Source organism: Amphibalanus amphitrite, unplaced genomic scaffold (assembly GCF_019059575.1).
Source record: "Amphibalanus amphitrite isolate SeventyFive unplaced genomic scaffold, NRLGWU_Aamphi_draft 000381F_arrow, whole genome shotgun sequence".
Lineage (NCBI taxonomy): Eukaryota > Metazoa > Arthropoda > Thecostraca > Balanomorpha > Balanidae > Amphibalanus > Amphibalanus amphitrite.
In genome coordinates, this window is record NW_024881875.1 from 46,858 (window position 1) to 59,912 (window position 13,055).

General features: G+C 52.1%; 2 protein-coding genes across 4 annotated transcripts in view; both read left to right on the forward strand.

Moving 5' to 3' along the window:
- Positions 1–134: 134 nt before the first annotated feature.
- LOC122390068 (sulfhydryl oxidase 2-like) lies at positions 135–11,224 on the forward strand. Of its 3 annotated transcripts, none has more exons than XM_043382689.1 (6): positions 135–258; positions 5,887–6,144; positions 6,305–6,554; positions 6,738–7,578; positions 7,888–8,205; positions 9,831–11,224. In XM_043382689.1, exons 2-6 carry the CDS (start codon positions 5,892–5,894, stop codon positions 10,065–10,067), a joined length of 1,899 nt encoding a protein of 632 aa, XP_043238624.1. In that variant the 5' UTR covers positions 135–258; positions 5,887–5,891; the 3' UTR covers positions 10,068–11,224. The 3 variants fall into 3 exon arrangements, with proteins under 3 accessions (XP_043238624.1, XP_043238626.1, XP_043238625.1); XM_043382691.1 differs by lacking the exon at positions 135–258 and adding an exon at positions 4,101–4,239; XM_043382690.1 differs by lacking the exon at positions 135–258 and adding an exon at positions 4,137–4,276.
- Positions 11,225–12,635: 1,411 nt separating this feature from the next.
- Positions 12,636–13,055, forward strand: part of LOC122390073 — a 43,119-nt gene continuing 42,699 nt past the window's right edge. Inside the window, exon 1 of the mRNA XM_043382703.1 lies at positions 12,636–12,809. The gene's annotated coding sequence lies outside the window, so the exon portion shown is untranslated. The remainder of the gene's footprint in view (positions 12,810–13,055) is intronic.

The window sequence follows — 13,055 nt, forward strand, 5'->3', positions numbered from 1 at the left end:
AAATATGAGATGCCGAAAAGTAAAAATCTGAGACGTCATTTTTTATCCTGCTAATTTTCAATCAATTGCTCGTCATTCTTCGCGGTTGATCTTTGTGTTTTGTATGTTGTGTCGCGGAGTGATATGATATGTGAGATGTGATGTGTCGCCAAGTGTGTCGCGTGGTTTAGTCTGTAGTGGTCGGGTTGGTAGGTTAGGTTTGTTTTGATAACAATTTTGCTGCGTTTTTGTGGCCAAAACAAAAGCGACAAATCTCTCGTAAGTACATTGTTTCGCTGTGGATGAAGCATGACAATTTGTGACCTGTAGTTTATTCACCCATATGGTGGTGGCGTTTGGTTATGATGTGAATCGAAAGTTGAATTGTGATGGATTGCAGGACAAATTTGGTCAAATCCCTCTTTTACACCTTAGGCTTAATATTGAAAAACCACACCATATTGTCCATGTATCACCCTAGAAAATTGGGTATTACCATTTTAGCAAGCCTGGCGTCCCAGGAAGATGCTAGATTGGGGTGACCCGTGACAGAGATATATAGACCAAAACAAACCTAACCTGACCTGACCTCACCTTACCTACAACCTACAAACCTACAACCTACAAAGCTACGAACCTACAACCCACCCTACAAACCAGACTGGAAGAAATACACGTTATGCCGAATATGTCCGGCGTAGTGGCGGTATTGCGCCGAAAATTTCAGCGCACGTCTGGCGTAACTTCGCATGCGCCGAATTCAGCGCATGACGGCGGACAATTTTTTCGGCGCAGGGCGATCGCATAATTTTTTGGCGAAAGACGGTCACCGAATTCATGCGGTACGCTGGTCAATCTAGCAGCAGATTCGCCCCGCGGCCGGCTCTGGAGAGGTTTCGGGACGAGACGTCCCTGCCCCGGTCGTCGCGTGCTCGAACTGGCGAGCCGCCCTGAATCTACTCAGCGGAGGAACGGCCGCCCAGGTGAGGCCTCAACCTTCGGCGTAGAGATACTTCTCTGTATGTATGGATGCCTTGTTGAACGTCGCCAAGCGTCGTTAAGCAATAGCAGTGGGTTACTGCCAACTGCGGTATCGAGGGGAATGAGAGCGCGGACGACCTGGCAAAACAGGCGGCCGCCCTGCCCTCAAACGCCCGATCGCTGACCAGGGCGGTTCATTGTGCGGCCTCGCATCAATGGCGCGACAACTGCTTAGAATCACTATTCAAGCCACTCCTCGGGAGCACGCCGCCGCTGCCTATCCCCGGAGAGGACCGAGAGGATGCCACTTCGGTGCACCAGATGATGGCGGGTCACCGGGGCCGCTCGCTCCAGTACGGCGCGGCGCTCTGCACCGTGAGCCAAGAAGAGGCTGATGTTCCCGAGCACGTGCTGCTCCGCTGCCCGGCCCTCGCTGGCTCCCGCCGAGGTATTCGGTTTACGTGGAAATAAAAAACTCATTCGGACGCTCAAACATGGGAGAGCGTACAAGGCCCCGAAACACTGTCTGGTTGATATAGCCTTGATCAGTAGATGTGCACATGTGCTTTATATGAAAGGGCTTAACCCGCGCACCGACGGGGGTCTGCGCCAACTTAGTACCGACGGGGGGGGGGGGGCGGATGACCGCCCCCCCCCTGAGATCTCGAAAACGAAGCAAGATAGCGACAAGCGGTAAACGGCATCGGATACGCACGGTCAAGATCTACAATTTTTACTAAGGTCATTTTCAGGTCAGGTCAAAGATGACGTCACAGGGGTCGAAAAAGTCAAAATGGCGGCGCTGAATATGGAGAGAGTTTTTCTCAAATAACTTTCGAATTAGTCAAGATAGGTACAAACTAAGGGCATCATCGTGATCCTCTCGTCAATCCGCGTCGATTGATATATATGTTGACCTCGAAAGGTCAAGGTCAAAGGTTGACCTCAGGTCACGTGACCTCGAGGTCATCATGTATATCATTCGATGCGTCTTGACGAGCTGAACACAATGAGACCATCCACGCGTCTGTATCTTGTTCCTGTACGGAGTTATTGGCCAAAAACCTTTGGTGACCTTTGATGACGTCACATGACCTCACAGCTGCCCAACAGCAAAACAGACCTCAAGGTAGTGAAGGTTGATCGTATATGAAGTCATGTATGGTATATGGGGCCATTCCGACCCGTTTTAGTGGTAAAAACAGGGAGTTGGCTTTTCCCCCATTGACTTATATGGGGAGGTCGCGAAATTGACCTGACCTTAGGTCACCGATATCAAAATTCCGAGATATACAAATTGTAGCTACTAATGACCTAATAACATCCTGCGACTTTCAAAGGTCTCCGACATCTTCTGTAGCTCTGGCACGGTGACAAAGTTGCAAAAAAAGTGACTTGAGGTTGGGTCATTCAAAGTGACCTGGTGACCTGACCTTGAAAGGTAGGAGGTTCAAACTTGCACACCATGTGTAAAATTGATAAGGGAATAGTCATACCAAATTTCGCGGCGCTACGCGCCGCGGTTTTCCCGCTATTCGCGAAAAACCTCAGGGGGGGGGGGCGGATATCCGCCCCCCCCCGTCGGTGCGCGGGTTAATTTTCGCACAAATAGGCACTTAATTGTTGCTTGCGCCGAATTTCGGCGCAACAGGATCTCACGGGCGTCCGGCGACCGGCGTAGTGTATGGATGTTTTCCAGTCTGGCCTACAAACTGACAAACCTACAACCTACAATGTTATCTGGCATTTTCCTGGGACGCCAGGCTTATTTATGCCGAAAATTGTTCATACAATTATTTAATGCTAAAAAAATCAGGTACAATACAAGCAAAATTAACAAAACCTAAGGGCTGTTCATGGGCCCTGTATGCATCGGCTGTGCATCGCTTTTTGCGGCACTGCCTGCAGCTGAAGCAGCTAAAACTGCTCAGGCAGCCAAGACTGACAGGCGACAGCAGCCCAGCAACAGAAAAGGCTGGACTTGGCCACTTGGCGCGAGGTCGCCTCAACTGGTCCAGACAGGACTGGAGGCGGGTGCTCTTCTCAGACGACTCTCCGTTTGAGTTGTACCACCCGCCGAACTGCCAAAACGACCGCGTCGGCCAGTACCAGCTCAGAAGTGGCCATCTCCCACACCGTAAAGCAGCTGACCGAGGTGATAGTCCGGGGCATGATGAGCTTCCGTGGCCTCTCAGACCTCCACATCATCGTGCCCCGCGGCAAAACCGTCACGTAGGATTTCTACGTGGAGGAAGTGCTGAGGGGATGACGATATCGGCGACGAGGCGACGGGCGGAGAATGGGCCTCCAAAAGCTGTCAAACTTCTGCCCGACATGTCGCAGGCCATTTTTCAGCAGGATGGAGCTCCAGCTCACACCGCCGCCGCAACGAAAAAGGGGAGAATATGAAATATGGGGCATGTAATTCTTAACCCACGACGATGTCCCCTCTCGGTCAAGGATGCCTGTTGACGCGCTGCCCGTAGTTGCCCAAGCCCCAATGCCCAACCAGTGAAAATTATTGACGAGGGCCTGGCCAGGAAACAACGCTGCCTGTGCTTAGTTTGCGGTCGAGAAAGTTTTGTCTCCTTTGTCCGGGCAAAACATGTCCAATTTTCCTGCTCTTATCGCTGCGTTTGTTCTTGTGTGTGACGGCGACCTTTATGTGTTGTCACTCAGCTGGTCCATTTGTGGGCGGAGGGGGGGGGGGGGGGGTGACTGTGGCGCGTGCTGACATTTAAAACCGAGCGACTGTCGGTCGTCAGCGTTGTCGCCGTCGGTGGAGGTGTCGGGTTGGAGTGGGGGGGGGTAGGGGGAGGGGCAGGTTATGGGCTGCCGGACTGTCGCACGGCTTCGTCAGTGCCGGACGGCCGCGCCGGGGGTCGCTGGGTGGGGAGGGGAGGGGAGCGGGTCGACGGGTGCCGCCCGCCCACCCCCACCGCCCGCCGCTGACGGGGACCGCTGACCGGCGCTGAGCGCCCCGCAGTGGGGACTCGTCAGCCGTACAGTGCGGATCAGCCGAGCCCCGTCCGGCTGGTGGATCTGTAACCAGCCGCGTCTGCTGCGCCGTGTCAGATTGCACAAGACTTGAAACGAGGCGAGTTGTGGCGGTGCGGGTCGCGGGTGCGCTGATTGGCGCAGTAAAATTTCCAGCCGGGGTGTCGACCGGTCCCGTAAAGTGCCTGCGCTGATTGCTGACGTGAGCGGCTCGATCCTGAGAAGTTCGGCGGTGCAGTGGCACTGAGGTGGTGGTGCGACTCGGCTGGTGCGCGGCAGCTGGTGAGACATCTGACACCTGCGAACAGGTCCTATCTCGGTACGCGTGTGCTCGGTGGCTGATGTGCTGTGCCACACATTACTGGGGTCGATTCAGGCGAGTCATTGTCGACAGGACCACTGCGTCGGAAACAGCTGTAGCAGGCTTCCGACGTGTTCTTTTCGGTAGTGCCTCACAGTGAATGAATGCTCGGGAATGGGCCACGTGGATGGTGTCACTCAGAGCGCTGTTATATCACTTATAGCTTACAGTGTTTGAAACAATATTTCGAAATTCAGGCGAGTTTGGTTAATATTTGCATTGCGCTAGTGGCATCTGACAATGCGCTGCTAACTGAATCGTTGGCAATCTAAGGCGTATGTTAACCACACATTACTCGCCGTGATAGCTCGCTCGATCATGGTTACTGTCGCCGTGACTTGAAAACAACTCTTTAACGAACTCGAAAAAACGGTGCAGTATTTCCTCTCCCTTTTGCAGTCTGCAGGTGTTCGGTTGCATCATGCGGTCTGTAGCGAACGCTGATAGGCCATATCAACCCGCTTCATTGTTGCTACGAGTTTACGGCATCGTTTGGTTGACACCGAACTTTGCTTCTATGATTCCTTTGATTTGTGGCTGCTCAACGAGTTGAGTTGGTCGTGGTTTTGCACTTCACCGTGTATCGGGTTAATTGGGACCTCGGATTGTGACACCCTAAAGTCATAATAAACAACCGGCAAACATCCGGCCAGTGTACTGAGGGCGCCTCGTCGTTACGGGATATCCCTTTGATCATGGTCAATGTTTAGAAAACATTGGCAGCCAGGTGCTCGAAGTGAAACTCGATCGTCGCATCCAATGTACGATGTTAGGAAAAGGCATTTCAATTTGGCATTTAGCTTTGATTCAGTTACGCATCGTTGGTGTTAATTCGCTTCTGCATTAATGCCTGAAATGTTATCCGGGCTGTTCACCCATTATAAGAAGCGTTGTTGCAGGAATATATTTCAATGACGATTGACGACATTCTACGTTAGGTATGCCCTATCGCCATGGTGTGGAATACTGCCGGTTTCACCCACACCTCTGCCAGCCTGATGTCTGATGGGCCACCCGGAAGGGGCGGGGTCGGCTAGCGGAGCTGCTATCTACGCTTTATACTACTGTGTTAAAAAAACTGGCCGTCCCAAGGTGCCCCGTGGGCCGGCCTTCGGTCGTCCGTGACTGGACCTCTGGTTACACGGCGGCGGAACAGACCAGCGACGCCGGCCAGTTTTTGTTTCCAGTGACGGACGCAACACACCCTGCTGCAGTCACGCATGTAGAGGCCCAGCGTGCAGACGCGGGTGGTTTGTGGAAAATCAATGCTAGGATGTTTGCTGTCAGCGTCGTTGCATGACGGATTCAGTGTGAAAGAAGTGCCGATAACCGACAATCGTAGTTTCCCGCTGTATTAGAAAACCAGACGTATAGATGGTTTGCCGGGGCTTTCCGAGCTACCTGTGTGGCTTTCTGTAAAGTAGACAGAATGTCTACTTCAAAGTGCTTTGAAGTAGACATTTTGTCTACTTACAGAAATGTCTGCTCAGACATTTTGGTGGTTGGAATGCGACTTGTCAGTTGTTCAGATTGAACATTAGGCATAACTGTCGTTGCTACTATTCCAGGCGCGATGAAGAGCTCGCTGCTGCTGCTGCTGGCCGGCCTGCTGTTCGTCTCTGCCAGCGACAGCAGCGAAGATGGTGAGGACGACATTGTCGACTTGTACAGCAAGGACAGCGCCGTGGTGCACATGGACCACTCCAACTTCGAGCGGCTGCTGCACGGCCAGCACCACGTCTGGGCCGTCGAGTTCTACAACAGCTGGTGCGGCCACTGCCAGCTGTATGCGCCCACCTGGCTGAGGATCGCTCAGCAGACCGCCAGTGAGTTGTCAGAGGTCTCAGTTAGCGAATATGAAAAGGAAAACTATTCTCGTTAAAGCGAGCGTGGAACGTCAATAAGGCTGGCGCATAACGAAACATTGTACTCTGTATTTCCTTTCGTCATTTTGCCTCCCGCTGACCTGTCCGCCGCCTTTTCCAGACTGGGGCTCTGTGTTGAAAGTGGGCGCCATCAATTGCGCCCGCTCCCAGAACCTGGCCATCTGCCGGAACTACGACGTGGGCGGCTACCCGTGGGTGAAGCTGTTTGCGCCGATGGCCAAGGAGGGCGACATGGGCGAGAAGGTGTCGCACAAACTGCAGGAGGAGATGCTGGAGCTGTTGGTGAACCACGTCACCGACCTGCAGGCTAGGACCCACCCGCCCGGCTGGCCCAACCTGGCCCCGTTCAGGTGAGGAGGATGGAGGAAACTGTGCAGATCTCTTCCGTGGTATACGGCCTATTTTTCGTTTGTTGCCTTGGTGGCTGATAAAAGCGTATCGTTTGCAGAGCCAACAGCTGGTATGCCGGAAAATATCGGGTCGTCTTAGGCAAAAGTTGACATTGATTTAGTTTTTCTCCCACCCCGCCATAGCGGTTCTCTGTCGGAGTTTCTGTCGTCGCCGGAGCCGCTGCACGCCCTGGTGGTCGAGGGCTCTGCCAACAGCAGCGTCGGCAGACAGGTGGCGCTCGACCTGAGCGTGCACCGGCAGCGGCTGCTGGTGGCTCGCACCGCGCTGCCGCCGCTCGGACTGCGGCCCACAGAGACGGCCCGACCGCTGCTGGTCACATTCCGGGACGGACAGCCCCAGACGGAGCTCGTGTCGCGCGACGGACTGCCGCCGCGCAAGCTGTTCTCGGACGCGCTGCGCCGGGCTCTGGGCGTTACCGACAGCGAGCAGCCGCCGGACGGCCCGCGGACGGCACGGACGGACGGCCAGGCGCCGGCGGCGGCCGCCGAGCCGGGCCGGGGCACGGCCGTGTCGGCCGGAGACGCCGTCTACATGGTCGACCTGGAGAACGCCGTGGGGTACGCGCTGCGACAGGAGGTCGCCGGCAAAAAGGACATCTCCGGGGAGGCCCTGTCCGCGCTGAGAAACTTTGTCGAAATGCTCATCAAGTATCTGCCCGTCAGGAAGTCTGTCACAGAGGCCGTCTCTGAACTGAAGATGTTCCTTAAAGGCAAGAAGAGGGTGGGCGGCGCCGAGATTCAGCGTCACCTGGAGAAGGCGCGGAGCCCGCTGCCGCCGCACCGGCCGTGGCATGGCTGCAGGGGCTCCCGGCCGGGCTTCCGGGGCTACACGTGCGGCCTGTGGTCGGTGTTCCACGCGGCCACCGTGCAGGCGCACCAGCTGGAGGAGAGCAACACCGTCAGCATCCTGCCGGCCATACACGGCTACGTCAAACACTTCTTCAGCTGCGCGCACTGCTCACAGGTGAGCTAGCTGCAATCAATACCACTTTTTAATTTGTTATCAGCGTCTTCGCTATCGAAAGACGACTAATTCACAGTTGTTTGTGATAACTTTACTATCCGGGATTATTTCTTGGCCCGAACTTCTCCAATCGTCGCTGATATTCAGTGTGCCCGGGGCTTTTAAGACCCAAATGCCATGGGCATAATTTGAGTGTCGAATGATTATGCAGTAATGTCATTTAACTTCAGTACATGTTTGTGGCGCCTATGTATCGCTCCATCCATGTGGTTCTCTTTGCGCTCATTGTTTGTCTCCCTTCGTTTCCAGCACTTCCAGGAGATGTCTGCCAAGGAGGGTCTGTTTAACGTCACACACACCAACGAGGCCATGATCTGGCTGTGGCGCGCGCACAACATCGTCAACAAGCGGCTGGCCGGAGACGCCACCGAGGACCCGCAGCACCCCAAGGTGCAGTTCCCCACCCAGACGCAGTGCCTGGCCTGCTTCTCCGGAGACACCTACTTCGAGCCCATCATCATCTCGTTTCTGCACAGCTTCTACGGCAAGGAGGCGATGAAGCTGGACTCCCTGACGGAGGACGAGGCGGCGGCGGCGGCGGCGGCCGGGGGACTCCGGCCGGCGGCGGTAAATACGGAGGGGAGGACCGGGGAAGGACCCTGACACCGGGATCCTCCACACCACCGGTCCACCATCCACCGTCCGTACCTACAACGCCGCCATTTCCTACCTTCAGTGAACAATACGACCTCCGCCTTCGAAATATCCGATCCGATCCTGCCGATCTTCAGTTTGAATGGAAAAACGATTTGCTGAGGAGATAGTTCTCGTGATCTCCCCTATGTATGGCCTTAGACCTCCCGCTGGTTCCATCAAACTAAGGCCTTTTCCAGAGAGAAAAGTCAATGGTAACGTGGCGTGAAGTTTTCGCTGGCCTACTCGCAGTAGCTCACTAGTTATTTGTTCAGTAGGTCATTCCTAGTGAATTTCCGCCTTTCGAAAACTGTGGCTTCGTTGGAGAGGTGATACTTTCAACTACTCGTAAATTAAATTGCGTGGTTTGATTTTACTGCAATTAGAAGTACTTCGGGTATTTTATGTGCGCGCTACTTGTTTCATCCGCTCATCAATACAACATCGAAGAATTGATCAGCGTGAAACCCACGGGAAAGTCTGGATCCATTTTTCGTCCTTCTTTACGTTTTGCACTAGTTGCACCAAGCACATGTTACGCTTTAAAGTTTAACATTGATTTTTGCTGCTGCTGAGTTTTGTTCCGTTGACCTTTAGTGGCTGTGGCTGCTCGGACTGGCGTGGGTGGTCTCAAAGGTCGAACGGACGGCCGAGCTCACGTAAAGCTGTAGGCGCGGGCAGCACCGAGGTTAGTTTCCGCCGACACCGACCCTCGTCCTGCCAGAAACCTGGTCGGCAAGGGACAGTAGTCACTGTAGTTTCGGCTTGGGTGTATCCCGAGATGGCGCCTCGAATTTTCGAATGCCGTTGTACCCCGCGGGCTCCTGAGCATGTGAATCTGGACGTGCCTTTCTCAGTTAGCTTGAAATGCTCGCATTATAGATCCTATGCTTGAAGTCACCGACCTACCGCATTGAAATTTTGTCATTTTATCGACAGGCCGCATTTGAGGAAACTTTCCACTCCCGCTGCCATTGTCACTTTCTCCTTTTTCACTTTCCGTAACGACCTTTACCAGTATTATTATGTGCACGAACGCTCTTGGTGCAATGGTTCGGTAGATGGTTTGGTATGTAATGATTTTTGATAATTGATATCCATCCCAATTTACCCCCGATTTTCCCATCAATTTTATAGAACCTCAAATTTTAGCTTTATTGCGAATGTCTGAGGGAAACGCTCATATTTAGTAGGTTTCCCGACTTTGTTTCGCTTTACAATCGTTACCTGTAGTTTTGAACGCAAATATTGAGCACTAGCTCAGGTAAGCTGCTCGTCACCTGTCAGCAAACAACTACCCGTGTGCTTATCATCGTCACATGACTATGATGCCTCAGTCCAGGCTATATGTCCGTTCCCAGTACTTTGTGCTGGTGCTGACCGTATCCCATACGCTGACTTGTGTCAGCTGATCTGTGTGCTGACCTGTGCTCGATGACCCCTCGGCTGACCTGTGCCCGCTGATCTGTGCCTGCTGACTTGTGTCCGCTGACCTGTGTGCTGACCTGTGTCCGCTGACCTGTGCCGGCTGACGTCTGTTTTGCGCCCCGGTGCCGCAGGCGCTGCCGGCCGCCGGCGCCCGGAACCGCGTGGAGCTGGTGTCGCGGGTGCTGGGCCGCAGCGGGTCGTCGGAGGGCGCGGCCGCCTCGGGTCTGCTCAGTGGCTCCGACATCAGTCTCTGCGTCCTCCTCTGGGTCTTCAGCTTCGTCACCCTCGTACTCGCCTTCTTCCTTTTCAAAATGAAGAAAACGTATAAACGGAAACACTCAAAGGACTACAGGTCATTTTTCAAGTGATGTCCGAGCGGGGTAGTAAATGTTATATTTTTGGCAACTGGTATTAGTTGGGATGGGGTTTGTGCTTTCAAGGGGTGCGTCGCCCGTAGGCGTAATGCATCTCCTTGGATCTTACCGGGTTCGAACTTGGAAGACATTCATCTGAGGATATTTTTTACCCTGTCTATGTCCCCCTGTCGTGGTGGTCCTGTCCTCTCTGTGCCGTCCATTATTTGGTGTACGGGAACACTCTCCAGCTGCCCCCGGCTCCACTTTTGGAGCTCGAGGCGCAGCTCCTCTCTCACAATTCGCGGTGGGAGGGCCTTAGTGACATTCAGGGCTCCGCTCGTGGTTGTGTCGGTGCCGGCTGTCGTCCGAAGTCTATTTAACAGAGTGACATCGTAAGTCCGCTAGCACTGTCGTGTCAGAAGGACACTATGATCCTCTATGCATATGAAATATTGACGCTTCGTTCAGGGCACGTAGCTTGGGAATATTGCTGTGCGTACCGACTTGGTACCTAAAATATGATATTCGTTGATTCTATGCATCCGTGCTGCAAGATAACTACAATGTATTATTTTTATTAGAATTAACAATTTAACCATACAGCACAGTAGTTAACCAGCGTTAGGTTAACTAGAGCGAGACACGAGCCAATCTGCCACTTGCTCGTTGCAAAACATTCGTCCTATCGTTTTGTTGATGGTGTGGCTTTTCTGGACTAATCTTGGAGTAATGACTCCGTGCCCCATGCGCTGGCTGAAATCACGAAACTTATGGCCTCAGAGCGCGATTTGCTTGCGGTCATTTTTTTCTGTTGGACTTCAAAGCTCTATTATGGCATTGTTTTTGTTGATTTCTTTTTATTGGCTCGTTGAATGATCCGAATGCATATATTTTTACATTCCATGAGCTGTCTGAGATTGACTGAGATCTGGTGAGGTGTTTCCGTGTATGTTAACGAGTGCGTCACAGCTCTGTTCGTCATGTGCTAGCACATCATATGATGATATGCGTACCTGTCGCGCTTTGAGGTCAGGCCCGCGCCAGAATATGTGATATTTCTGTTAGTTGGTGATGGCGCTTCGGATGAGTTAAGTTTTATGTCAGAATGCTAGGTTTTATGGTTCTCGTGTGATTTTATGAAGAATAAACTATGGTCGATGGCGTGTACACTTACAGCAAGCTGCGTTGTAAAGCTGCGAGTTGGAGCGAAGAAACGCGAAACGCGTTCGGTCCTTACTTGTAGATGTAAGACCCCGTTGCATCGCTAAGTGGTAATTCATTCGATTAGACTCGTGAGCCATATGACATTCATTCGTGTGCTGATGTGAAAGGCAGGAGCGATCCACCGACAAGTATCTGGAGTTGGACCAAATGTGACGATCCAATGAAATGGAATCTAACCCGACGTCGTGTGTCGAGTTCCTCAGGGCAGCTTGATACAGGAGGTGGTATTCGGCTCTGGCGTCCCCACCCACCCCCCTTAACTCATCAAAAAAGAAAATCCCCTAAAAAAGGAAATTTTCCAAATGCTTCGTACCAACGAAAGTCGCTGAAAACGGCGTGTTGCACGATTCTCTACCTATATTTTTTTAAAGTAAAAAGCTGTTCAATTTCTTACTCTTCGAGGATGACGCAGTTGACGCAAATTCGTCAATTTCAATTTTGGCCAAAATAACCTTTTTATCAGCTAAGCTGAGGAATCGAAAAGCGAGAAAGGGAACGATTTTTGCGAATGCCCCTACCCCGTGTCTGAGAATTGAAACCCACGAAACCTTTGAGTTCCCACAATTCACCGATCCCTAATCAGGTGATGCATATGCGAGCAACTCGATAAGATCTAGGGTAAATTAAGAACTTGACACGGGTTATTTGAAAAAAAAGATTGATAAAGGTATTCAGTGTATTCAACGGACACTGCGGTATTTAGTTAGTAGGTATTTTTATGCATCGCGATTGGTATCGAAGCTATTTACCTGAGAAACTTGATCGAAGCCCTGCGGCCCGCATAGGCGGCGGAACGGGGAAGGCACCGGGGCACCGTGCCCCCCTTTGATTTGGGCATTTTAACATTAGCCCTATGGGCGTTGCATGGAAAGAATGGGACCAAGTCGGCAGTGCCCCCCCCCCCCCTCCCCCCCCCTGAAGGTATTCCTTCGCTACTGGCTGCCCCGGCTGCCCGGGCCGACCAGACGAGTTTAGAAATTTAACATTGGACGACCAACGAGGGACAATGTCACGTGCATGCATGACGTATGTGGGCTTTGGGGACGTAAAATATCGTCTTTCGCGGGCTGATTTTTCATTGGTCGTCGCTAACGATATGTAGACCGATGACCTAGTGCTGAAACAGCCCAGATGAGCACCGAAACCTGCGTTTAGGTAAACTGGTCATCAATCTCTGTTCACTGTAATGCATATAATGTTTCCAAATCATAGCAAGACTTTCAAGTTCGAATAAACGAGAATCGTTGCTCAGCATCGAGGACTAAATGTGTAATCATCGATAATTGTTGGCACATTACACCACTAGCTAATGATACAATCATGGCGCACTTTGTTTGCGCGGGCAAGCGCAGTTTTGCGACGCCGGGCTTGACGGGGAGACGTCGTGTACGTGGGGTGTGTGGCTGTGTTATATTCTAGCGATGCCATCATGCCAGTGACAACTTATCTTCATTGCTGATGGAACAAGTATTCAGCATTTGCTACTGAGCTGATTACTTTTTATCCAAAAGCGTTCAGAGTATCCTTCAGGTAAGAGGGAATGATTCCAGATCAGCGTGTTGTGAACGCAGATAAGTACCTATGAGGCAGACTCATGCCTGGTGGTAGCATCTGGAATTATCTAGACTTTGATAACAAATATCTGCATTTCAAGAACTGATGGATGTTTCAATATTTCCTGCCTATGCTTGACACAGTTAAAGTGATGGTGTGTAATGTGCTACTATGTTATTTGTACTTCTCAAATTCTGAGTTTCATCATGTCAGTGAAAGTTA